The following is a 23,749-nucleotide window of genomic DNA, read 5'->3' on the forward strand; positions in this document are numbered from 1 at the left end:
ATGGATATACCCTGCATTTATATTTACCCTTGTACTATTTGTATGAATAAAACTTGTTTTAAAGAATCGAACACAGCTCAAAAAGGAAAATATCCCCTTGGTAATTATTTTGCGAGCCGACATCACACATTATCAGCGCGTGGTGCCTTCATTAGGAAGTGCTGAAGCAGGAAACTGCGTCACAAAACGCCCATTCTGCGAATCACTTTTGCTCATGAATAAAGCTCATATTTTTAAATATTTTTTGCTGATGCTTCGCAGTACTGCATGCACCTGCACACTGGGGACAAGGTTTTGCTCATGCTACAATCCATAGGTACTCTTTATTACAAGCGAACGATATGCGTTGAGCATGACATCTGCCTATTCGTATTTGCCAAGAACATTGCCGGGAAGTTTTAAAGTACTAGTTGCTCATTTTTTTCCAGTGAATAGTGATTTAACCAGTAGAAGAAGAAAAAGAAGACGGAAGAGAAACAGAATAAGCCTATTAACAGTAATGCCCGAATTTCTAGTTTATGGTGTCACCTTTATGAAAACACCAACCACTACAAAGCGATGTATCACAGATATAAATACAGTAGGAGAAGTCCAAATGGTCAGCTCCACTTCTTGTTAAAACGTTACTAAGTCTCGACAATGTTGTCATCCTCGGAGTTTCTTATGACCATCGTCTTTATTACGGGGTCCAGATTCTCCATAGTCCGCACGGTAACGGCCACCTCCAGAATACCCGGCTTATCAGACGGAATGACCAACAGAGTGCTGTTGACACTGTTAGCATATACGACAAAGTCCATGGACGGTCTTATATAGTCCTCCAGTGTCCGGTTGTTGAGAGCAAACCGGTACTCCAATACGGCATGCTCGTTGGTGCTAGCGTGATTGTAGACAAACACTTTGAAGTTAGCTCGCTTCCCAACCTCCAGAGAGTGTGGGAGGTCAAAATCGACATATAAATTTTGGCGCGACGACAACTACGATAGAGAAAAACAGGTACAGTACGTGCAGTTAGAAAACAATTTATAACGAGCCATGAGTTATGACAATCTTGACAAAGTGCACGCAAAACCCAGGGGTATACAACAACAAAATGAGCAAAGGTTATATTGTAGCAAATCCCCTTGTTAAATCGAAAAAGCTGCGACCAAGATACAAAATTTTTAAAAGTACAGCAGGTACCTCTGTTGCTTTCTTCATGAAGCCTATCCCTTCAGGGCTAATACTGAAAGCCGTAAATACCCATGTTGTCAGTGTGTCAGGGATAACAGTATCCAGCTGTACATCTCCGTCACGGCTGTTTAAAGGACAGGCGAAAATTAATCATTTAACAAAACAGTGAGGGAAAGCCAAATGAATACAGCACTGTAAAAGTATGCATTGCTTTACCATATATGTATATCCTTGCACTTTCTCCTAAGTTTTTATTTATCCAACACAATTCGATAGCATGCACGATTTTGTACTTACTTCGCACGTCCCGTTATAAAAAGGAATGAATCCCGGAAATCCATACGGGCTAACACAGCATTCGGCGAAGGTGGTGGAGCACAAAGATCATCAGTGCAAGAGAGATAACTCGTTACCGGCTCTTCCACTAAATATATTAAAGTTTTTGTGCATATGACTCCGTTTTCTTGGGTAAAAAATTAAGATTTTGACTATTTGTGCCCTTAAATCTTAATATAGCACCAAAATCACATTCGGATTGGAGTGGTTTTAAAATTGCCAACAAAAATCGATTTAACGTACTCAGAAAAGCAGAAAGATGAAAATAATCTAAGTCAGCGTGTTCGGCATTCCCACTTACAGTGACTATTGGGGCGAGCAAAGTTGAATTCGTGTGCTACACATCCAGAAACCTATACAATTTACAATATTAGATGTGCGAAAAACATTTCATAAAGCAACGAGGACAAGACGAAAACGATGTCTATTTAAACTGCAGCCGAGACCAACCAAAAAATTTAGATTTCAGTATTCAGTATTAAGTATTTCAGGTTTGCAACCGAAATAGTATTCTCTATCCAGTAAAGAGGCGAACAATTTTACCTTCAAGAACTTGTGCAAATTGCGTCCACCAATCCGCTTTAGGTGCATGTTGGTAAATCCAAGATGTCTTGCTTCCAGGATTTTATTTATAACCTGAAAATGTAATTTATATCTGTTGTTAGTGCTCTCAATTTATTTGTGGTGTGTTAATAGTTATTACGAATTACAAAGAAACGACTTCTTTGCTACGCAGATGAAAGACGATCTCGATTTGCTGACCTTATCTTCTGTTATATTGTGAACATGGTCAACCGTAGCCAGACGACTGTCGACTGCCAGGAATGCCACAAGAGAATTCGGTAATGCCGCCGCATGAATGCTGATCGTCTTGTCCAGATCGCTGTACCGGTGTTGGTTATCCCGGGTTTTTGATTTCCATGTTGCATTTAGCACAACCTGAGGAAAAGGCAAAAAAGTTTGCTTACAGAGCATAAGTTCAAGTAACTGTTCAACACGTTGGTAGGTACAGCTTGGTAATTTTCAGCAACTCACTTCTTCGGACAACCCAGTTCGAGTAACATGGAAATCGCTGTACGCCATTACGGGATTCTGCGAGTGACTGTAGTAATATGCTATCAAAGTCGACTTTGGAGCCATTGCATCAGTTGTTTCGAAAGAAAATCTTCTTTCTTCCATATCGTGAGTTCCGGCCAGAATTATATTTCCGTGAGAAATCACCTGTTGAGAATCAGCTATGCTCAGAAAAACATCGCACTGGTTTTCAGAACGTTACTCTTTTATGTCAGCAACAAATACTAAACCGGCACTGATTTTGCTAAAATTGCCCTCACCACATAATCGAACGCTGAGCAGTTGCACATTATTGAAAACTCCTGTAGTCTGGGATTGTGTCTGTCTGGTTTCAGCACAGTGATATCAATAAAATCCTCAGTATCCGACCGGTCAGCTGCTAGCAGTGTGACATTATCCCGCAAATCGCCGATCTGATAGAAGACATCAATGCGCTGGGTGGTTGATTTTGGTTTAAGATCGATGGTGAAATTTTCCAGCACTTTGTCGCCCTTGGATGTTGTTTTCTTCACGACACTGCGCCCAATAGCTGCCTTTTTTGGGCTCATAAAGATTTCTAATTCCTTATACGCATCCAGAGTGCGGTCAAAATGAAGTGGTTTTCCATTATGTTGGGTCACTTGAATTTGCAGACTGTACGTGTAAGTTGGGCGGAAGAAGTCAGCCGGTTTGATAAAATTAATTTTGTATGGTGTCACATGCAGCGGTATCGTGCCGGATACGTCGCGTTTGTAACGGTAAATGTTGTCGATAACGGTAGCGGAGATTTCGATGTAGTAAGTGGAGGTGACGATTAATTCAGTGTTTGACAGAAGGTTAGGCAGTGGAATGGAAACGGATCCTTTACCGTTAACCAGCTATAAAAATACAGCGCAGAATCTTAGGTTATGAGTATTTATTATTATCATTTTTCCTACAGTAGCCAACTTATTCAGCGTAAGCTGATGAAGATATCTACCAGGCTAATGGAAAATTTTTTTGGTACATTTAAAAATTTTGTACTTTTTTTGGTTTGATTTTATGAGATAAAAGTTACCCAACCTGGGAATCGCACCCAGGACATACAATCTAAATTGGTTTGCATTTAAAGTAACGGCTTCTTTATTTTCAAATTTTGCGATAAGAAGTTTATCGCCGTTATCGGTACACGTAATTAACCAAATCAGCAAGGTATATATCTGTAGCGAGTACAGGTAATATCTGGCCATATTACGTTCGAAACTTCATTAGATATATTTAAAAATTAAAATCATACCTGCGAATTATATTTAAACGACCGGCCGTTAGGTCCAGTGACAGAGAACTCAGCTTCTCCGGAGGAAGGCTTTCCACTGCTGTAGTATCTGTAATAAGACTTACGGAAACTATTTATAAAATGCGTCCCATGAATGGGAAATCTTACTTCGCTAACACGGCCAGCGGGAAATGAGATGCATCAGCCAAGATATACTGTGGCATTTGCAAGGACACATCAAATTGTCGTGGCTCTGTATTGAAATATTAGCTGCAGGCTGTAATAAATACGATAAACCGTAACAGAAGAAGAAACTGGTGTTACCGTATTGTCGGACCCAGATCAATTTTTCTTCCACTGTATCGTGCACGGTTACTCGAATTGTCCAGTTCCCTGGGGCAGCCGCAATGGGCAGGACAAAGGAATCCTCGAAGTAACCGGGATCTACGGTACATGTACGTTTATTTTTGGTTGAATAACTTTGATAGACTGGTACCGTAACTAACAAAATTCAAAACACGTAATGATAAATCACGTGCCTGACGCAAGAGTTAAGGAGTGATAAAAGATGACCGGATATTCGATTAATTACATATGTACTCGTATGTAAAGTACATGACGCTTTTTCGATATAACATATTTTACTACATAATTTAAATAAGTATCGTACTCGTACATAATTATAGTGGTTAGATGTAACTTATTCTAGTCACCAAGTCAGCGCTTACATTTCGAGAATTTTTTGCTGATTCGTTTGTGGATTTGGACGTTTTTCCTATTAGAATCCTGAAAAAGCAGTAGTGCGCGTCAAACTTAATCCTAATATATAGCCGACACTATAATAATTATTACAGAAACGAAAGCATGGCAACACAATCCTAAACTGGATCTGCACATCGTACCTCTATGGACACAGTCGCTGCAACGTCTTTTGGGATAAGATTTTCATCAACGGTTACCACGCGGAAGGACACTTTATCGCCTTGTCTGTAGATGGACTTATCCGGTTGGATCAAAATAAACACTTCCTTGTCATGATAATCGATGTGCCAGCTCTTGGACAGACTAGAGTTTGACACCGGATCGTCGACTTCTACTTCCAGTTCGTGCTCGTATGTGTCCTTTAGGAAACTGGACTGCATGCAATAAACCGAGCACTGCATGATTACTATGTGCTGTGTATTGTGTACCAAACAAATTTACTGACAGAAGAACAGCAACATGCCACATTCGCATTAACGGTAATTCGTTACTTTAAAGTGGAAACTCATGTCAGCTTAAAATAACGCTTGCAATATTTTTTTATAAACGCAAAAGAATCAAAAATGGATTTTTACAATCCAGCTTCGTTCAAATTCTGATTTTAATAATGTCTAAATTGTACAACTTACCGGCATTGTTAAGTCAATTTCCGTCAGTCCGCCGCTCTTTGACAAAGCACCCCCATTTTCCTTGACGATAATAGCTTTTCCAGTACTATTGCTTTTAGCGATAATCTTGGCAAAAATTGACAGATCATCCGATCCATAAAATTGTCGCGCTATAACTTTATACGCAGCATCCGTTTTCAGCATTTGCGGCGCATAAACCAAAACTCGAGCATTTCCCAAGAGATTTATCGTTCCTCGGACTCCACCTCTGCCAACAATGTTAAAGGATCAAATAATGGTTTCACCAATTTACTGCCGTAAATATGTAAAATTACTAACCTTTCCATTAGTACACCGTTTACAGCAGTATTTGCCAACCATGTTAGTACGATAAAACAAAAACAGAAAAATCTTCCAGAATCCATTTCCGGTAGACAACCAAGATTATTTCGATAATTAGCGATATGTAATCAGACTTAACCACAAAAACACCGATCAAGTTTTAGCACACGTACATCCTCACCGCGTGTCAATGACTGCAGTCTGCAGTAGTATTTTTGTAACAGATAAAATGGCGGTCGCATACATCAAAACACTATAGAAAACCGGCCTGAACGCTAATGTTTAATGCGAACCATAACGATACGTCCACAGTTCTACACAATCAATATGACGTTTTTACGCGGAACTGCTTGATCCGTAGTAAAGGGCATGACTGATTTTTCTTGCAAATGTTATCGATAAGCGATGGAGTTTGAGTTCGATGGTATCTGGGCAGTGAACAAGTTTTGGTTTTAGCAAGCGTGATGCCGATTAGGAAATCACTTGTGCCACATTCACGAATCTTTTGAAAAACATTACCATACCTTTAATGTATACCAATGCCTGACTTCTGCGATCGCCTTAGAAATAGTAACGTAGACATACTTTTCAAGGAAACTAAATCGATTACTTCTGAGTGCATTAAAACAACGTTTTAATCGTGCACGTAACAATATTCTCGGCAGTATTGACTGCGCTCAATGAGAGACTGTCAAAAGTTACCGAATAATGAATGAGCAGTTCATGTGTTTTTGACTACGTAACAAATTCCAATAATAAAGAACATCACAATAAAGCTTATCCCGGCTACTGTAATAATCATTCTCCATGGTCGCCTGACTCGAGGTTGAACAAACAGTTTTGTGGTGGCCACCAGGCGTCCGTCATAGTAACAACTAAAAATTAAATCAGCAGGTTAAACAGGAAGCGAACAATTTTTTTAACAACCTCAACACTCACCTAAATATACCGGCATCCCAGAATTTTAATTTTTTGATAAGCAGAGCGTTCAAAATGGTTATTCGCACTCGCCCTTGCGACGATTTCTCCACTCCAAACGGATCGACGGGACGGCAACGCAGTCCTTTGTCCGTAGTGGAGCAGTTCTGCCATCGAACCGACTTTTTTGCGCCCCTAAACCAACCCACTGAATTAAATTATCCGCTGATTCTAATTGTTCCTATGGATGCACTTTCGACCTCGGGCAAGAAATCCGCACTCTACTTTCTTCCTTTTCGTGGACGGTTTCCCGCTGGACTAAAGGCGGAAGTTTCGGTGGAGCATCTAGAATCTGCACCTTCCCTTCGCTCTGTTCATACTGATCCACGATTCTTCCAGATTCATCAGTTACGAACACCTGAAAGTCTGGTCTTTACTAGAGTGTGGTTGTACCATTTTGCGGTTTGATTCTAGTTTAAAGCTTGTGCACGTGACCAACCAGTCAGGGCCTCAGAGTCTCAGACGTACAGATACAGTACAAGGATGTAAGGATGTAATCAAGCATGTTAATCGCTTGCCAATACAGTGGAACCTCCCGATCTTGAACACCCTCGGTACGTAATTTTTTGTTCAGGGTTCAGAGGTGTTCACGTCTCTAGAGGTTACCTCCAGTGTTATGCATTACGAGGGTACGAAAAAATATTGTTCAAGATTCAGAGGTGTTTATCGCTTAGAGGTGTTCAAACTCGGAGGTTCCACTGCAGACGGCAAGTTTGAAATAGAAATTGCCATAACCACAAGTCAAAACTCACCACGGGCGGGAGCGTCGGACACGGTTCGTGGCAGTGTCCAATCAGCACTTCGCTTGGGCGTTGTAGGTGCTGTCTAAATTCAGCAGTAAAATTGGCAGGCAACAACAACGATCGGCACGGCACACCCAGTGCGAACATGCCAAAGATGGGATAGTCAACGGGGAGTGTTGGGTCATTGTAACGTTGCTTCTACAAGAGAATACCAAGTTGCGAAGTCCAAATCAGTAAGCACTCACTGCTGTATATATTTGATGCCTGCTTCTTTAAGAAAACTTGTTCCCAACTTCCCACATATCACATACTTATGCTTCTCCTACTCGTGTATTTCGTGAATAAAGAAACAAGCACTGTCCCTTAAAAATGAACAGCCAGCTATAAAAAGCATGAGAATTACTGTATAACTGACTGTAAAGTGTAAACCCATTGTACACAGTGCGAGATTAAACTAGCAAATTAAATTCAGTCAAAAACTTTTGCCTACTAGACTAGAAACAAAGATTTGTTGCACGATAGCTGCCCCTGTAAGTCGTTTTCGTAACCTTAAAATCTGGTACATACTTCGGCATGTGCGAAATACCAGGTTGCCGAAATGAGCAGCTGCCGAAGTGATCGTGTTTAACTGGGCGAATTTTACGGCGGTCGGAGTGATCGGACGCTTTTTTCCTATGTCATCCTAGATTGATCATCAATCTTACAGTTAATGAAAGCACTATTTGTAAAACTTAAATACTGATAAGGTGCGCCCTGCGCATTTTATCACCTGAACAGTGCAGATTCCAACCCGGCGTCGTGTAGAACCTTTCCCGCATTCATTGCAGCCAGCCCAAGTGTCCCAATGGGTGTATATCCTGATATTCGATACGTTTAACTCTTCGCTGGGTGTGTTCAGTGGTCCGTCTGCACTGTTTTCAAAGACCTGCTAACATAAAATAGTAAAGTTAGAATTCCTTTGATTTTCTGCCATTAAAAATCGCCGACTCGAAATTGCGTAATGTACTGTTGCTTCCCGTTGTAGTCGGCTCGTTTTCCACGACTTGTATATCGTAGACCCGAACAGTTGTCCGATCGGATACGCAGAAATATCTTCCAGAATCGTGATCATTAAGATCGGTTATGGTCAAGTCAAATGTAGCTTCATTAAAAAGATATTTCTCAGTGTCGTACATGATTTCGATGTCATGTGGTTCATCGTAGGGAACGAAACGCCACTTAATAATGTGTCGCTGTTTACCTTTAGCGTTCTCTTTGCCCGGATAACGACTATACGAGTAGCACAAAACAAACGAAATGTAAGAAATAAAAATTATTAAAGAAAAATTTAATTATTATGTCACTGAGGGTTTTAGTTTATGGCAACACCTTACCAATCGCCACATTTGATTGTAACGTCTTGACCCATCAGCTTCATGTTGGCTTCGCTCGTTATTCGATCAACTTTCTCGTACAGCAGTGCATTCTCGGTAACGCAGTTCAAGTATTCTTCGACAATTGGGCCTCCGTGCCGTGCTCTTCTGTAATATTCCAGACTTTGGCGGTAATGCACCTGAACATCTTCGGACGAAGAATGGTTGTATCTAGCCACATTTGGCTCATCCCCTTTTGCGTCAGATTCGCGATCGTCATCAAAGTAGTTAATTTCAGCACGGCCAGTGCGAGCTTTGGGCGATAACTTGGTATTCTTTAATAGGTGTGTCTGGCTCCTGCTGATTTTCTCTTCATGTGGCCAAATTCCTTTGACAGCCCCTGGATCCAAAGCTCGTTGTTCTGTTATCAGTAAATTGGAGAATATGAAGCCTACAACCATGACTATTATAAATGGTACTGGTATAACAGCACCATAAAAATTTAAATTGCTCATTGTTGTTACAGGAGCAGCCGCATGTGCAACCGGTTTAAAGCAGTAAAACGATAAAAAAGCACGTAATCCGGACATCAAAATGGAAAGGTCATCAGTACTGTACAGTACTAATCTGTAGCACTCGTGCCAAACGGCGCTACGGCTGGCCGCTGGCGTTATATAATATTCGGTGATTAATACCGACGTAAACAGCGTCATTTTTGAAAAAAGCAGCACTACGAACTTCGCAACCTTACTGGTTAGTCCTTAGCCTCTAGGTACTGTACTTAACTGCATATCAGTGGATCACAAGATCAACATTAACTTTCGCATCACAAATCGAAATAAAAAAATAAATGCTAAAATAAAATGGTACATCTGTACAGGTGCAAGTACAAGTATATTTTTTTATACTTCAAGTAGTCATCTGTTGCTATGGCAACTGCATCGCACGGCGCAAGGAAGTTCAAGATGCTTGTGTAATTGTACCATGTATTTGACTACAGATTCCGCACAGCAATAATTATCACTGATCACAGTACTGTACTGTAAGTGCATCAGATTTTGCCACCGGCGTGATGCGCTTTTACAGTTTTACTGGGCCAGGTGCTTATGGCGGGCACCCGCCTTAGCAAGTGCGATAAGGCGGGTGTCAACCATCAGGCGGGCATCGATGGCGGGCATTGCAGAAATGCATTTGCACAGCGCACTTTCCCACTAGCAGCGCATCCTTGCCGCAAGTCATATGCACTATACTTGCTCACGCTGCTGCACGATTTATGATTTTAAAACTTTCAAAAATCACCCCTTGCACTATTGTTTACAAAAAATACGCAGATTTTTCTAAATTGTTTTGTTGAGCTGCTTGGTTGTAATTTAAATAAACATGAAATGCAGAATAAATGTCATGCCCCAGTGACCTGTTACTGTGATAAAGCACTTATTCTAATGGCTTCAAAAAACTCACTCAAGTCGCCGGAAAATTTTTTACGCCTCTAATTTAAAAATTTTCTTTTATGCAAAGGTTACCGTAAAAGGCATAGTCGCAAAATATTTAAATACGTACATTTTATCTATACAGATCACAAACACGTATGTGAAAGCGATTAAAGCTGTAACATTAGAAAAAGCAGTACAATATTACTAAATAAACTGACCGTCCGCATTTCAAAAAAGAAGGTAACTTCAGCTAATTTGATTCCGCATTTCAAAAAAGAAGGCAACTTCAGCTGACTTGGTCACACGAACCAACATTTACAATTATTGTTTGCAGCCACGTCAGGTTATTTTTGCCCTCTATTATGGTAGTCCAATGTGTTGTCAATTTTTAGCATTTACGCACTGAGGAAAATACTTACCATATAGGGAACATAATATGCATAAATGTTTGCAGTTTTGTCTTATAATTTAGTGTCTAACGCTGAGCCTACTAAGGAGCAAACTTTATTTTTTTGTAAGTTTCAATAAGACGCAAAATGAAAAAAAAACAAGCAAATGAATAATTTTTTTAGCATGTGTTAGCATGTGTTTTTATCATGCAGCATCCATCGCTCAAAAACCACAAAATTAGTGTGCTGATATTTGGTAGAAAAAAGGAAGCGACACAAACAATATCTAGCTGCAACAGTTTTCGTTAAAGCCGAAGAAAGGGAATTTCTGACTTACAAAGAGTATCTTACTTCAGACTAAATGCATTCTTACCCTTAAAAATTTTACATGCAGAAGAAAATAAATCACAGCTTTTCTTGACACCAAAAAAGGTGAGCATGTAGCAGACCTGGGCAGTTATGGAAAAGGCACCCACCGTTAGAGTTATGAGTTACAGGTAGCGTGCGAGTTACGCTACGAGTTACGCTATTTATGCAAGTAAAACCGAGTTTCGAGTTATACCTCGAGTTACGCTACCATAGACAATGTATACAAATTTCAGGCGAGTTACGTTAGAGTTAAGTTTTTTGGGTAGCGAGCTACGCTACAGAGTTACGTTAAAACTCGATAACTCGCAAATAACTCGCGTTAAGTTATAGAGTTAAGTTATAACTGCCCAGGTCTGGCATGTAGCATACCGCAATAAAATAGGCTGCAACCTAATTGCAAAAGATTATTTTGGGAAACGATAAAACAGCGACTTAGGCTACAGCCTAAATCGATAATTATATTTTAATATCAAAACATGCATACCAAACAATTCTTTTTTATTTCAAAGAATGCATGCCAAGTGATTCTTTCTTATTTCGCTCGTACTATGAGATCGAATTAGTTGGGAGAAAAGTTCTGTGGATGGAATGAACGGAAGTCAAAAAACTTAGGTTGTAGCCTTATTTAATAAAACAAATCGGGACGTTACAGCGACAAATCGCGCTTTACTCATCTTTTCTATGTGACCCAGGTTGGAACCCTCTTCTGTTTGTGTTTGAAAACCGTTGTGCGAGCAAAACCTAGTTGTATGGGGACTATCGGGTGTAGCAAAAACTACATATTTATATGTAAACTGTTAATAGATCGATTTGTGCTTTTGGTTTGCTAACTTTGCTTATCACTGACTGGTTGATCGACTTTCCCGAAAATTTTTACGGCATGGTTATAAAACTTTTCGAGGCTCTTCCATCAGCAAATTAAAACTTTAGATTATTAGAGATATAACTGCTTAAGCTTCCGCATTACGATATGCACGAAATTCAAAGAGAATGCGGTCAATTATTTTCTGAACAGTTAAATACATTGTGCATGTAAATTGCTAACATCAATAATATCGTTCTGTACGTATTGCGACTATTTACGGTGTTCAAATGTTTAAATGTAGTCACTTTTTCTGATCTGCGTGACTTACTATTTCTAATTTACCGTTAATTTGATTTACAAAAGTTCTTTTATTTTGTTTGGTGCTTTGGAGTAGATAACTTTGGGAGGCCTGCTTGGAAAAATATGAGATGCTGTCAGGATACAGTGTTTTTCACTTTTTTGTGTTTAACAATTTTAAATTTTGTTTAAAAATCTGAAAGTGTGAAGCGATCTAGGTCAAATCGCTTCACATCAATTTCTGCTTTCAATTGGTCTTACTGTATCAAAGTAAAACATGTATGAACCTGCTCCCTATATGCATGAGTGTAAAAACGACAGAACGTTCGTTTTTATGACTTAAAAATTGCAGATAAAATTCAGCCACGAAAAACACTAAGGCAAATACACAAAAGCTGCAAATCGAAAAGGCGAAATCGAAAAGGCTCGTAACACAGTAGAAGACTAGAAGTGCACTAGCGATTAGGCAGGTGCAGTGCAACTGATGCCTCAGTGCAATGTGCAATTCGGCTGTGCCCGCCACTGATATTAATACCCGCCTTAACACACCCGCCAAGGCGGGTGCCCGCCATAAGCACCTGGCCTTTTACTGACTTACTGCAACAGCACGTAGTCGTAAACTGCGAAAGCAATTCTGCAATTATTTTTCAGGCGAAACGCTGATTCCCAGAGACTACGGATTCCGTATCCGCAAAATCTGTAATCATATCTAGGAACCTGAAAAAGCGGAACCTAGGAATCTAGAAAAGAAAAGTTTTGTACTATATAATTACTGTACCCTTAGTAGGACATTTACACATATAAATATTTATTATGGCTGAATCACGCACAAATGACTCCTACTTCCGGGTGGATACTAAAAAATTGGAGAAGGAAATGGATGAGGCATTGCGCCAAGAGAATGATTACCGCCTACGCAATGAAGCAAAATTTCGTGCCGCTGCACAAAAAACCGCTACGTATGAGGAATTCAAGTAAGTCACTGTCAACTGTCAAATTCGAAAATATAGTGTTGCTGGAATCCTGACACCACGAACTCGCAAGCTTATTAATAGTTTATTAAACCGCTATCTAGCTATTAATTAGCTAGCTATTAATTAGCTTATAGTTAATTAATAGCTTACACCACGAATAGCTTATTAGACATACTCCTATTTATTAGTTAATGGCTTAAATAGTTTGGTTTATCGAACTGAATTTGTATTAAAATACACGTAGAGGGATCGTGGATCTAGCACATCTACAGCCTCTAACGAAAAAGGACTATAAAAAGATCGACACAGCAGTGCAGAAGAAGGAAGTTGACCCATGGACACCACTGAACAGCTAAGCGACCGGCACACGCAATGATAATATTGTTAAATTAGTTTTGGAACAATTTCTGAGTATACTAGTAACCAAAATTTGTTGTGATGTTCAGGAAGCGAGTCCTAAAAAAGACGTCTACATAAAAATGTGTATCTGTGCATTTCATAACATCATCGACCAGATTGACCCTGCTACAGGAATCCTCGTAATTTAATTTGTGCCGGTTTTTTAATTGTACTTCTGATTTAATCGTAAGCTGCTTGCATTTAATACGAGTACCGTTGATCAACAAGCGTGCTTGGCAAAGTAGAATTTCGTAGAACTGAGAAGGTATATCATGTTTGATCACGGAACAGTTGCTATACGTTGTTGCGAATTTTGGTACGTTCTTACCATTAATGACTATGTAATTATTAGTACTTATTACTTAACGCGATTAAATTTGTCGACATATGCTCTCTATTCTCTAATTGTGCTCCACTGTATAACTCATTGTCCTCACTTCGTTGCCGGCCGCACCAACCTTCTCAAACACCAACCTTTTCATACAACCTTTTCAAGTAAAAATCCACTAGACCAACATAACTTTTCAATCCCAGTTTGCGATGGCTAATCCATAGTTACAAGTTACCACAAATAACCATCGCTGATAACACGATCACGAAGCACAAACAAAAATTCAGCTGCTGCAATAAGCTAGGTCTTACGTAAAATAACATTCAGCAGGAACGCAGGTCCAAAGATTACGAAGGACACTAACGATTTTGGTTGTTTTTTCAATATGTTGAAATGTGTGCAATCATTTTAATGTAATGTTGTGCAATCATTTTAAGTAGTAATTTGCGCTGGTGTATTGATATGTGTACATGTATAATTGTATTGGCTGATGCCGAATAAAATGGTTTTTCAGCAAGAAAGCAGGTTCATTTCAGCAAGAAAGCAGGTGTTGAGGAAGCAGGTTCAGGTCCTTTAATCACTTTCGTTCATTAAAATGTTAAGCAGTCAAGCAGACTCAAGCGACTCAAGCTCCCTAAATGGACACCAACGGGCATATCTCCAAACGCCTTCGGTCGAGAGTTACTTACTCAAATGCTTTAACAACGTAGTTCGTTCCGCTAAAATTTATCTGCATTTTAATTTTTTTATTTTGGTGAGTCTGCAACATTTTTTGAAAAATTGGCAGAATCGTATTCTTGATTAGAACCTGTTGATGTTCAGTGACCAATCATTTCTGTGAACACGATTTTAGTTACTACCATAACATCGAAGTCTTCCCCATTCAGTAGATACCCTTTGATTTTGGTTTGATTGTGACGACATATTTGTTTGGCAACATCTTCCCGACACAATGGCGGAACCCACTCGCCCCCGATTCTACGTCGCCTCTTCTGAGCCGGCGGGAGCGGTTACATCCTGCGCCTGTGGCAATTTTTTTCGACCAACAGAGCGAAATCTGGCCGTGGCTAAGAAAGATCAGCTGGATATCATGGGATTCGCGAGTGAAGGAGTGAAGATCATCGCGACTACACGTACATCCTCCGCAATTTCTCGCATCCTGACAATCCATCCGTCCTGGGCCAAGAACGATCTGCTGTTCGTTCTCATGATTAACTACGATGTGTTGATGTTGGAATTGGGCACGGATGGCACCCATCGTCCTTATATCCGCACGGTAGCCGCCGGATCGGTGCAGGATAAAGTCGGCAGAGTGACGGAGCAGAGCAACCAGGTCGCTGTAGATCCCGAGAACCGCTGTATCGCGCTGCATATTTACGATAGTTTGGTGCGCATCATACCTTTGAAAGACACTGCTGAGCCGAAGGAAATTGAGAGTTTCAATATGCGCGTTGAGGAATGCAACATCGGTAAGTACTTCTCCTAATTTCAGTTGCTGTACAGTGTACTACTTAGTACTTTCTTTCAAGCTTTCAAGCTAGAAATAAATTTATTTACGATTAATAATTTTTAGTAGTTTGAACTGGGCCTGTATGAACTTCGGTATTGGGATTTAAAATGAATTTCAGTCGTTGTAAAATCGGATTTGCGTTGTTTAGGTTCGATAGTGTTTCTTCACAATGCTGCGCGACCAACTTTGGCTCTCCTCCATAAGGATTTGTACGGAACTCACATCTCCAGCTATGAGGTTGATTTCCAGGAGAAAGAGCTCAAACCACCCAAGAACAAGCACGTGGAGCTGAAGAATTTGGAGAACGATACCATTTCCTTATGCAGTGTTCCCGGAACGAATCAGGGCGTCATTGCGTGTGGTTTTAATACGCTGACCTTCGCCGATGTGGACGGTGTGGGCATTACCGCTGGAGTCAAGAAGGAAAATCGCGGTTTAGGTATCGCCTACGCGCTGCTGCATGATTCGCCCACCGGAACCAAATTCTTGGTGGGAGACCTGTCAGGAGCACTGCATGTGATTTTTTTAAAGAAGACCCCTTCCGAGAAGTCTGGACACGCTCAGGTGGTCGAGTGCGGTGTCATTTCGTTGGGAGTATTGACTATCACCTCCTGTGTAAGTCGGTGAAAAATTATATGGGTAGCAATACGTAATTCGTGAAATGGACGTCAACACCAAAAAATGCGTTTTCAGGTTTTTACGCAAATTCCTCACGGAGTGTGTTTGATTTTTTTACGTTTTATTGATACTTCTGTTGACTTGATTAGCTTGAGCAGTATTGTTGGTTCCGATGCCATGTTGGTATTGTTGGTTGTTATTGTTGCCACCGGCGAGGTGCTGTGTTGCGTTTTTTCTACCCTGGTGATTGATATTGTATCGATAAATTTCAAATGTGCTTATGAAGTATTAATTTTTTTAGTTAGCGTATCTGGATAATCGGGTGGTTTTCGTTGGTTCCCGATTGTCGGACTCCATGATAATACGGCTGCGAGACGATCCGAATCCGGAAACAGGCAACCTATTCGATGTGGCAGAAACTATTTCCAACATCGGTTCTATTACGGATTTCTCACTAGTGCGGTCTGATAATCAGGGCACGCAGCCGCAGATGATTGTGTGCTCGGGTATGGGGCCGGGATCTCATGCTCGCATTGTGCGCAGTGGGATCGGGATGCAGGAGACAACATCCCTGGACGCTCCAACCGGGCGGCAGATCTTTGCTCTGAACTCGCAAAGTGCTGCTTTTGGACCACATGATTGGCTGGTGGCCAGCTTTCTGAGTGAAACCAAAGTACTGAGAATGGAGAATGAAGTGGGAGAATTTGAGGACCTTATTGACGTGGGTGCATTCGTCCTGAACGATTCCACTCAACTGGCGGCAAAAGTGAACGGGTTGATTGTACAAGTGACTAAAAAAAGTATTCGAATCATCGTGCCTGGTGAACTCACTTTAAAGGAAGAATGGTTTCCATCGGATCGCTCTCATCAGATCACTAGTGCAGCGTTTCATAATAATCAGGTCGTTGCTGCTGCTTTTGACACATTGCTCATTGTGGATTTGGCAAGCAACTCTACAGGTGGAGTAATAATTTGTATTCTGTTATTGAGTTTGTGCGAGTTTGATTTACTGTTATCAGGAAATTATTTTGCCGTTCTCATCGGTGTTCTGTTTTGTAGGTTCCCGCTTTAAGGAAATCAAGTTGGATGATCAAATTTCCGCCGTAGATATTCATTCATTCACTCCAGGTGAAGCAGCAGAATACATTGTGGTTGCCACGTGGAAAATGGATTTAGTCTTGCTGTCAGCACCGGAATGGAAACGTTCTGCCACAGTTGATTTGAACACGGATGTTTTCGCTCGCAGCGTCATGTTGCAGGAACTAGATGGCGTTGACTATGTCATTGCTGGATTGGGTGATGGTAGTTTGCAATACTTCGTTTTGGACAAGATTAAAGGAAAAGTAAATCAGCCGAAACGTGTTAGTGTAGGCACCCAGCCGACTTATCTGCAGTCGTTTGTCGCCAGAGGTACCACCAACATTTTTGTATGTAATGATCGTCCCAGTGTGATCCATAGTTCAGGCCGAAAGCTCGTCTTCTCCAATGTCAATATGAAACATGTATATGCGGTGTGCCAGTTGAATTCTTCTGTTTATCCCAATAATTTGGCCATCATAACGGAGACTGGTTTAGTTGTGGGGAAAATGGATGAAATTCAGAAACTGCACATCCGGTCGATTTCGCTGCCGGGAACGCCGAGGCGGGTGGCTTGTCAGCCGGAAACCGGCACATGTGGATTTATTGTGATGCAGAACCCCATGGAATTCGATGTCGATGCGGCGGGAGACAGCGAGATGATAGAGGAACCGGAGGAGCCACCGGCGAAATTCGGGCAGATGCCAGCGCAGAAGTTTCTGGTCACCGATCAGACGAATTATCAGATTCTGGCCACGTTTCCACTTCTGCCTGATGAGACCAGTATGGCTTTAGCTAGTGGAAATCTTGGCAACGATCCAAGAACGTTTTACATTGTGGGAACGGGAATTAGCAAAAAGGACGAAAAGGAATGCACTAATGGGAGGATTTTAGTCTTTCAGTACGTCGACAAGACACTGAGTATAGTGTGCGACGCGAAGACCAGAGGCTTGCCGACTCATATGGAAATTTTTAAGGGCAAATTGTTGGTATCAATAGGATCATCTTTAAAGTTGATGAACTGGAATGAGGAAAGCCAGGAGCTGGTGACGGAAACTGCCATGACTCAGTTCATTATGCCTGTCTTTTTCAAGACGAAAGGCGATTTTATCCTCGTTGGCGATCTGATGCGCTCGATCTCGGTGTGGTTGTATCGCAGCGCTGAGAACAAATTCGATATGATTGCATCCGATCCGTTTGCGCGGTGGCCCACTAGCGCAGAATTCATTGATGACGATGTTTATGCACTGATGGACGATTATGGGAATCTCTTGTTCTTCCGCCGGGAGACTGATCCTGCCAGTGGGGACCGCTCTGATTTGACTGAAGTGGCTGCCATTAATTTTTCGGATACCGTTAATCTTATCCGGAAAGGAACGCTATTGCCCGATACCGCCGTTACAGAGCGCCCGTTTGCTGATGGAGCGCTGATTTTGGGAACGCAAGCTGGAGCCATCATGCACATTTTGAGTATTGATGAAAATACGTGAGTAACTCTTTTATTGTGTTAGAATGAAACGCTGCTTAGATGCACAATATGATTCCACTGTATGATTTTTCAGTTATCAGCTGTTAAAGCAGTTGTGTGACAAATTAATCCGAAATATCATCCCATTCGGACGGGTCAACCCCGAGAAATACAACACAGTGCAGCGTCATGCGGGATCAGTTGTGCCAGCCTACGGAGTTATAAATGGGGATCTCATCGAGATGATTACCACAATGAGCAGCGAAGAAGTTCACGAATTGATTGTCGATATGAAGGATGCCTCTAACAACCCGGTTACGGTTGAACAAGTTACGCGAATTGTGGAAGACCTTGCACGGTCCCATTAGATGTGGATATCGGGAATGTGTTGTCGTGAAATCCAGTTTTCTGCCTTTGGCAGTAAAAGATGTTAATGTCCGCCGTTTTTGGCCGGAATTTCGGATATGCTGTTAAATTACTGTTTCGCTTTATAATGATTGATGTTTGTTTTATTGTAACTACGACTTTCAGTACTCGTAGGCATACGTACAGAAACATTTTGTTTACTGCGTATTTGCAGATATGGATTCTATAATTTTTTTAAGTGCGTTCCTGTGCTGTATTATAAATGTTCCCTCAAACTGATGAAGAAGTAATCCATCTGACGATAGGTAGCCGGTTTTGTGAATGCATAAGTAGTTGCTCCAGATGCGAGTACTGTATGAATAAAATCTACTGCTTGTGCCCGCTGTTCTCGTGCATTGTCCATGCGGAGCCGTTGTTGCGTCTGTTGTAGAGTGAAAAACAGTTCTATAGATGGTTTTTTAAAAAGGTTTTATGCAGTTCACTATTTGCAAAAATTCAAGAAGCGAACCATGTGGTACAAGTACCAACATAAGAAAACATGATACCGGTAAATTATTGTTTTTACTCTAGGTAACTTACACTTTCCACGTACGGGTTTATCGTGACTTAACGGTCAGAATTTAGGAACAGTTTCCTCCGGCATGAATGAAGCAACGTTAATAACGTGAAATATATCAAAACGATGAGCAGTGAGCACCAATCAGCACAAACAAAGTATAGTTTCCGGACCAAACATACGAACCACAAGTAAATAACAATACAAAGGTTCCTTAGAACGCTTGTAACTGTAACTCGTAGTTACCGTAGTACATACAGGTGCAAAGATGTGTGCTTTTTTTAAGCGTAATTCGCATAATGGAGCATGTACAATGCCAGTTTGGTAAACTGCTCTGGCTGTAGCTGTTCAAGATCAGCATTTTGGAGATCCTTGCAGGCTTTGACATGGGGCAGTCGAAACGTATTCCACCTGAAACAAAATAATTTAAGTTAAACCTCGCAACAAAGGGTCTGCTAAGTGCGGAAGAGAGAAATTATTACCGGTCCGCACCGGCAGATTTTGGCATCTAGGAAGGTGTCTTCATGTAATGGACTTATAGGGAATAAATTTAACGGCGCACAAATTCTAGTTCCAGCAGCCATGATGTAGTTACTTACTGTAGTTATACTTTGTATTACCGCATCTTGCTATTGGGGTTAACAGAGCTCACCGTAACTTCGCGATGAATGCATAAACCCAGTGCAAAAAATGCGTTAACCACAACAAAGATTAACGTACTGTTATGATATGAAATTTAACTACACTTACGGGAATAATAATTCTCTTAATCCACTCCAGTCCGAATCAGTAGTCGCACTATCCACCCAACTATAATACATTTTCAGGCTATTAACGTGAATCCACGATGGTACTTGCGGACAGCCAGCTTCCGATGCTCGAAGAAAAGCGCGAAAGCATTCTTCACGGGACATCGCAGCATAATTCAAACGGAGACGTCGGATCCGTAATGATCTAGCATCGGGTTTCAACTGGGTTTTCTTGAAATTTCTTAACCAATTCGGTATCGAACCAGAGGATAGTGTAAACTCAGCCAGTACACCCGTTATCGTATAATTGGTCAAAATAACATGCCGACTCACAGCGAGTAGTTTATCCAAATGAAGAAGCTTTTCTTCACAAGACTTGCACGGCCTGCTAACCTCATAAGCAACTTTACAGTTCTCCAGACGAATGGCTAGGAAGCGCACTCCTCTGAAGGATGATAAATCACAAAACAAATTGAGAGCTTTCCAGTTTAGCGACCAGTGTTCAAGCAATAACGTTCTGGTTTGCCGGGTGAATGCGTGATCTAGAAGGCTTGCAAGATAATAACCTTTATCATTATCCCACGGATCTCTTTCAGGCAGGTAACTGCTCAAGTTTATGATCCGGTGGTCCGTCTTGATGCCACTGATCACCTCCTTCCATAACCAGCAAACCCTAATGCACCGTTGTTTTTCAAGCACTTGGTTCACCAGTGCATCATCTGGTTAAGCACAAACTCAGCGCATACCTTTTCGCCAAAGCTTGACTATAAAGATCTAAGTGGATAAAAATTTCCACGAGCAATTCCGAAAGCATAAAAACAGCAAGGCGTGCTTTTTCCAGCCCATCTGAAAGCACGAACTCTATTAGACGGATACGTACTCTAATCGCGAATCCATCATACACAATGCATTATTTGTGAGGCATTTCCATAAACCGTTCCCGATGTCTTCCTCGCACAGGTTTCACTACATACCTTCAATAAACGCTTCTCTCGGTAACAAAATTTGACGAGGAAGTTCTAGGGAAAATCTGAATGTCCCATCGAGGGAGCAGTTGCATACAACGGCGTGGAGCGCTTCATCCGTCCAGACTTTAGAAGTGGACAACTGTTCTAGGCAGACGAACACTGCCGTATCTCTCTCGACATGAAAATGAAATCTCTCTTCATATCCAAACTGCTTGGTTATATTATCGCGCAACCTATCTTGCCGAGCATATTTGACCGCACGCTGCAGCCGCGCAGTGTTGACACTGACCATCAATGAGGCATCCGCAAAGGGAATTTCATGCCGGACATACTGACCACAATGGTTTACCGAGGAGGACAGTAGTGCCGTATATGAGCTCAACTGGCAACGGTGGACGACTCTTCGCTCAAGCGTCTCGTTGACCCCCAAGTCCACATAGCACAGGTAATTGTCTGAATAGGAACATTTCGAAAGCAGAACACCGTGCTGTAGTTTCAGCGGATGGTCTCTTGTTGAGCGAACAGCCACATTAACGTTCATTTTGCGGACGGATTTCCCGGGCGGACCAATAGGCCGCTGAAATGTTGGCGGAATCACCGTCAAACGGGAAGAAATCCACGAAGGTTTTTTAATGCAGCTTTGAAAGTCAACAAGAACACTGTCCTTTTTCACTTCCCGCACATATCCCATGCACCACACTCCCTCGGCTTCCGGGACCAAGATCGTGTTGAGGATGTTTATGGAAAACTTTTGACTGCTGATGTCATCCAGTGGATCTGCACTCTGCTCTGCAGACGCTTTTCGGGTTACTGCGTTACCCGAAAACAGTTCGCTTTTTGACTCCATTCTGTAAACGGATTATGGCAACATCTCCGTTACGAACCTAAACAGAAAAAGTCTGATAATAGTGATAAGCCTTGACTTGATCTCAATGCAGCAATAATGCAATATCATATTTTATCAGAGTGCTTATCTGAACATGAACGCACTGATCGTATCTGAACACACTTACTGAGCGCTTCAAAAGAGGTCAATGTTAAAAACTTCGAACAGAACCCGCAACTTACGGAGACCATTGACTAGCAGAAGTTCTGCAGTTTCGTTGGTGACAAATATATTTTCAGTGGTAAACTGGTAATTCACTTACCGGAAGTTCTGAAATCGTGCGCGAACTCCAGAATATCCATGGATCATACTCCGATTACTCTCCACTTGAAAAATGTCAACATTTTCAAATAGAACCAGATGAAGATGAAACAGAAGTCTGAAATACTTATACTGTTGCAGGACCACGGAAAAACGGGTCCCAACGATCAAAAGCCAAAGCTAAAAATAGCCGCGACAAAGTCATATTAAAGCGAAAACAAATCTATTCGGGGCCGATGGAGTATTGAACCTACTGGCTGGTAAAAGTAAAGGGAGAGCAATTTATTTTTTTAAATATAGCGCAGCAGCTCGGGCGGACACCCCCACAATTAAGCTCGTTTAGCGCGTCCTCCTCCCGGTGCGGTGTTACGGAGAAGTCGCACATGCACACTGCACAGACTGGCAAAGAAAAAGCACTTATGGTTTTTCATTTTCCGTTTTGAGCTTTGAGTTTTAACTGTTCAGTTTTCGAACCACAAAATGACAGCCGACATTACTCTGATAAATTGGGAAAGCGGTTTTTGAGGATTTGTTAAATATGGTACTAAACAATGCAGATTTTTCGAAACGGATGCAAGTTACTGAGCGGATCTTCCGTACAAATGACATGATAGCAAAATACTCTGACAGCGTTGGTCACTTTCGTTTCAGCCGCGGAAGTCAGTGGATTGTTCTGTGGCCATTCTCCTCTCAACTCTTCACCAGACTGGTTGCTCGCGTATTTTTCTACGGGCGTAAAGTTCTCTGTGTACCGTTCATGAACTGCTGGACTAATGAGAAAGAAAAAGAAGCGAATGACTTTGGCAATGATCTGGTCGGAGTGTCTGGAATAATCTGCTGGAATTGCAGAGCTCCCGAGGAACCACCTGAGAGCGGAACGGGGCAAACTTACCTGGCCCGGATGGAGAGACTGTTCGTTTGTTCGATGTTTTCAGATACGCCTGAATGCAATGAATCGATTGTCTCGTATTTGCGGATACCTCGGGATATCTTGCAAATTTACCGCGATAAAGATCCCGACTGTCTGCGAAAACTAGAGCTGAACCACTCAGTACGGATTTTTTGGGGGCGGGACTTTGAAAGGTTTCGCGATCGGGATAAAGCGTCCGCGCCTCGCGGCTTGACGCGAATGTGCTTTTGTGGACAGCGTACAGACGTGTCGGATGCGCGTTTGGAAGTTTTCAAATGGATTCACTCACAGGTTCTTTTTCTCACAGGGTTTTTGATACGGGAGTTTTTGATAGATTTCCTGAATATGGTGTATTTCTGATAAATATCACATATTGATTGGAAATTTATTCTTAATTCATGTAAGTAAATGAATTAATTTTAACCGTTCTTTAGAGTAACTGTATAAATGCTTTTTTCTAGGGTGATTTTTGCGAAGAAGAAATTTTGGTTCCGGAATTTGCTGCAGGCAACGTCATTGGCCGGCAGGGCACACGCGTAGCCCAAATGCAGCTGGAATCACGGGCCAAAATCGACGTAATGAGCCGGGATGCCAAGGGCAGTGATGTGGTGAAGATCTTTGTCTCAGGTCGGCGCCCGGCTCGTAATCACGCCAAACGCCTGATTCAGAACTGTGTGGAACACAGTGAAAGAATGCGGCAGGATGATGAGATTCGTGCTAACATTCGCGATGTTCGTCGACGTATTTTGTATCCGGACAGCGACGAAGAGGACGACGCGGA

At 41.6% G+C, this 23,749-nt stretch overlaps 4 protein-coding genes across 5 annotated transcripts; 1 reads left to right on the forward strand and 3 right to left on the reverse strand.

Moving 5' to 3' along the window:
• Nucleotides 1-309: 309 nt before the first annotated feature.
• LOC129593615 (thioester-containing protein 1 allele S1-like) lies at nucleotides 310-5,849 on the reverse strand. The gene is made up of 15 exons (XM_055490024.1): nucleotides 5,527-5,849; nucleotides 5,209-5,455; nucleotides 4,720-4,953; nucleotides 4,546-4,603; nucleotides 4,142-4,261; nucleotides 3,986-4,070; nucleotides 3,839-3,926; nucleotides 2,844-3,440; nucleotides 2,545-2,730; nucleotides 2,272-2,448; nucleotides 2,053-2,145; nucleotides 1,811-1,862; nucleotides 1,471-1,597; nucleotides 1,183-1,297; nucleotides 310-977 (listed from the first exon to the last, which is right to left on the reverse strand). Exons 1-15 carry the CDS (start codon nucleotides 5,610-5,612, stop codon nucleotides 627-629), a joined length of 2,616 nt encoding a protein of 871 aa, XP_055345999.1. The 5' UTR covers nucleotides 5,613-5,849; the 3' UTR covers nucleotides 310-626.
• Nucleotides 5,850-6,076: 227 nt separating this feature from the next.
• Nucleotides 6,077-9,362, reverse strand: LOC129593617 (Ig-like V-type domain-containing protein FAM187A). 2 transcript variants are annotated; one of them, XM_055490029.1, is made up of 8 exons: nucleotides 8,624-9,362; nucleotides 8,491-8,519; nucleotides 8,266-8,391; nucleotides 8,020-8,174; nucleotides 7,260-7,448; nucleotides 6,708-6,865; nucleotides 6,469-6,642; nucleotides 6,077-6,404 (listed from the first exon to the last, which is right to left on the reverse strand). In XM_055490029.1, exons 1-8 carry the CDS (start codon nucleotides 9,313-9,315, stop codon nucleotides 6,251-6,253), a joined length of 1,677 nt encoding a protein of 558 aa, XP_055346004.1. In that variant the 5' UTR covers nucleotides 9,316-9,362; the 3' UTR covers nucleotides 6,077-6,250. The 2 variants fall into 2 exon arrangements, with proteins under 2 accessions (XP_055346004.1, XP_055346002.1); XM_055490027.1 differs by having other exon boundaries at nucleotides 8,266-8,519.
• A 3,867-nt stretch (nucleotides 9,363-13,229) lies between these two features.
• LOC129593614 (DNA damage-binding protein 1-like) lies at nucleotides 13,230-18,989 on the forward strand. Its single transcript, XM_055490023.1, has 5 exons — nucleotides 13,230-15,068; nucleotides 15,258-15,724; nucleotides 16,029-16,686; nucleotides 16,787-18,290; nucleotides 18,367-18,989. The coding sequence occupies exons 1-5, from the start codon at nucleotides 14,552-14,554 to the stop codon at nucleotides 18,638-18,640; spliced, it is 3,420 nt and encodes a 1,139-aa protein (XP_055345998.1). The 5' UTR covers nucleotides 13,230-14,551; the 3' UTR covers nucleotides 18,641-18,989.
• A 235-nt stretch (nucleotides 18,990-19,224) lies between these two features.
• Nucleotides 19,225-22,302, reverse strand: LOC129593618 (uncharacterized). The gene is made up of 5 exons (XM_055490030.1): nucleotides 22,060-22,302; nucleotides 20,918-21,795; nucleotides 20,690-20,789; nucleotides 19,945-20,616; nucleotides 19,225-19,605 (listed from the first exon to the last, which is right to left on the reverse strand). The coding sequence occupies exons 2-5, from the start codon at nucleotides 21,756-21,758 to the stop codon at nucleotides 19,476-19,478; spliced, it is 1,743 nt and encodes a 580-aa protein (XP_055346005.1). The 5' UTR covers nucleotides 21,759-21,795; nucleotides 22,060-22,302; the 3' UTR covers nucleotides 19,225-19,475.
• Nucleotides 22,303-23,749: the final 1,447 nt, after the last annotated feature.

The sequence above is a fragment of the Paramacrobiotus metropolitanus genome, unplaced genomic scaffold (assembly GCF_019649055.1).
Source record: "Paramacrobiotus metropolitanus isolate TYO unplaced genomic scaffold, Prichtersi_v1.0 Parri_scaffold0000062, whole genome shotgun sequence".
Classification (NCBI taxonomy): Eukaryota; Metazoa; Tardigrada; class Eutardigrada; order Parachela; family Macrobiotidae; genus Paramacrobiotus; species Paramacrobiotus metropolitanus.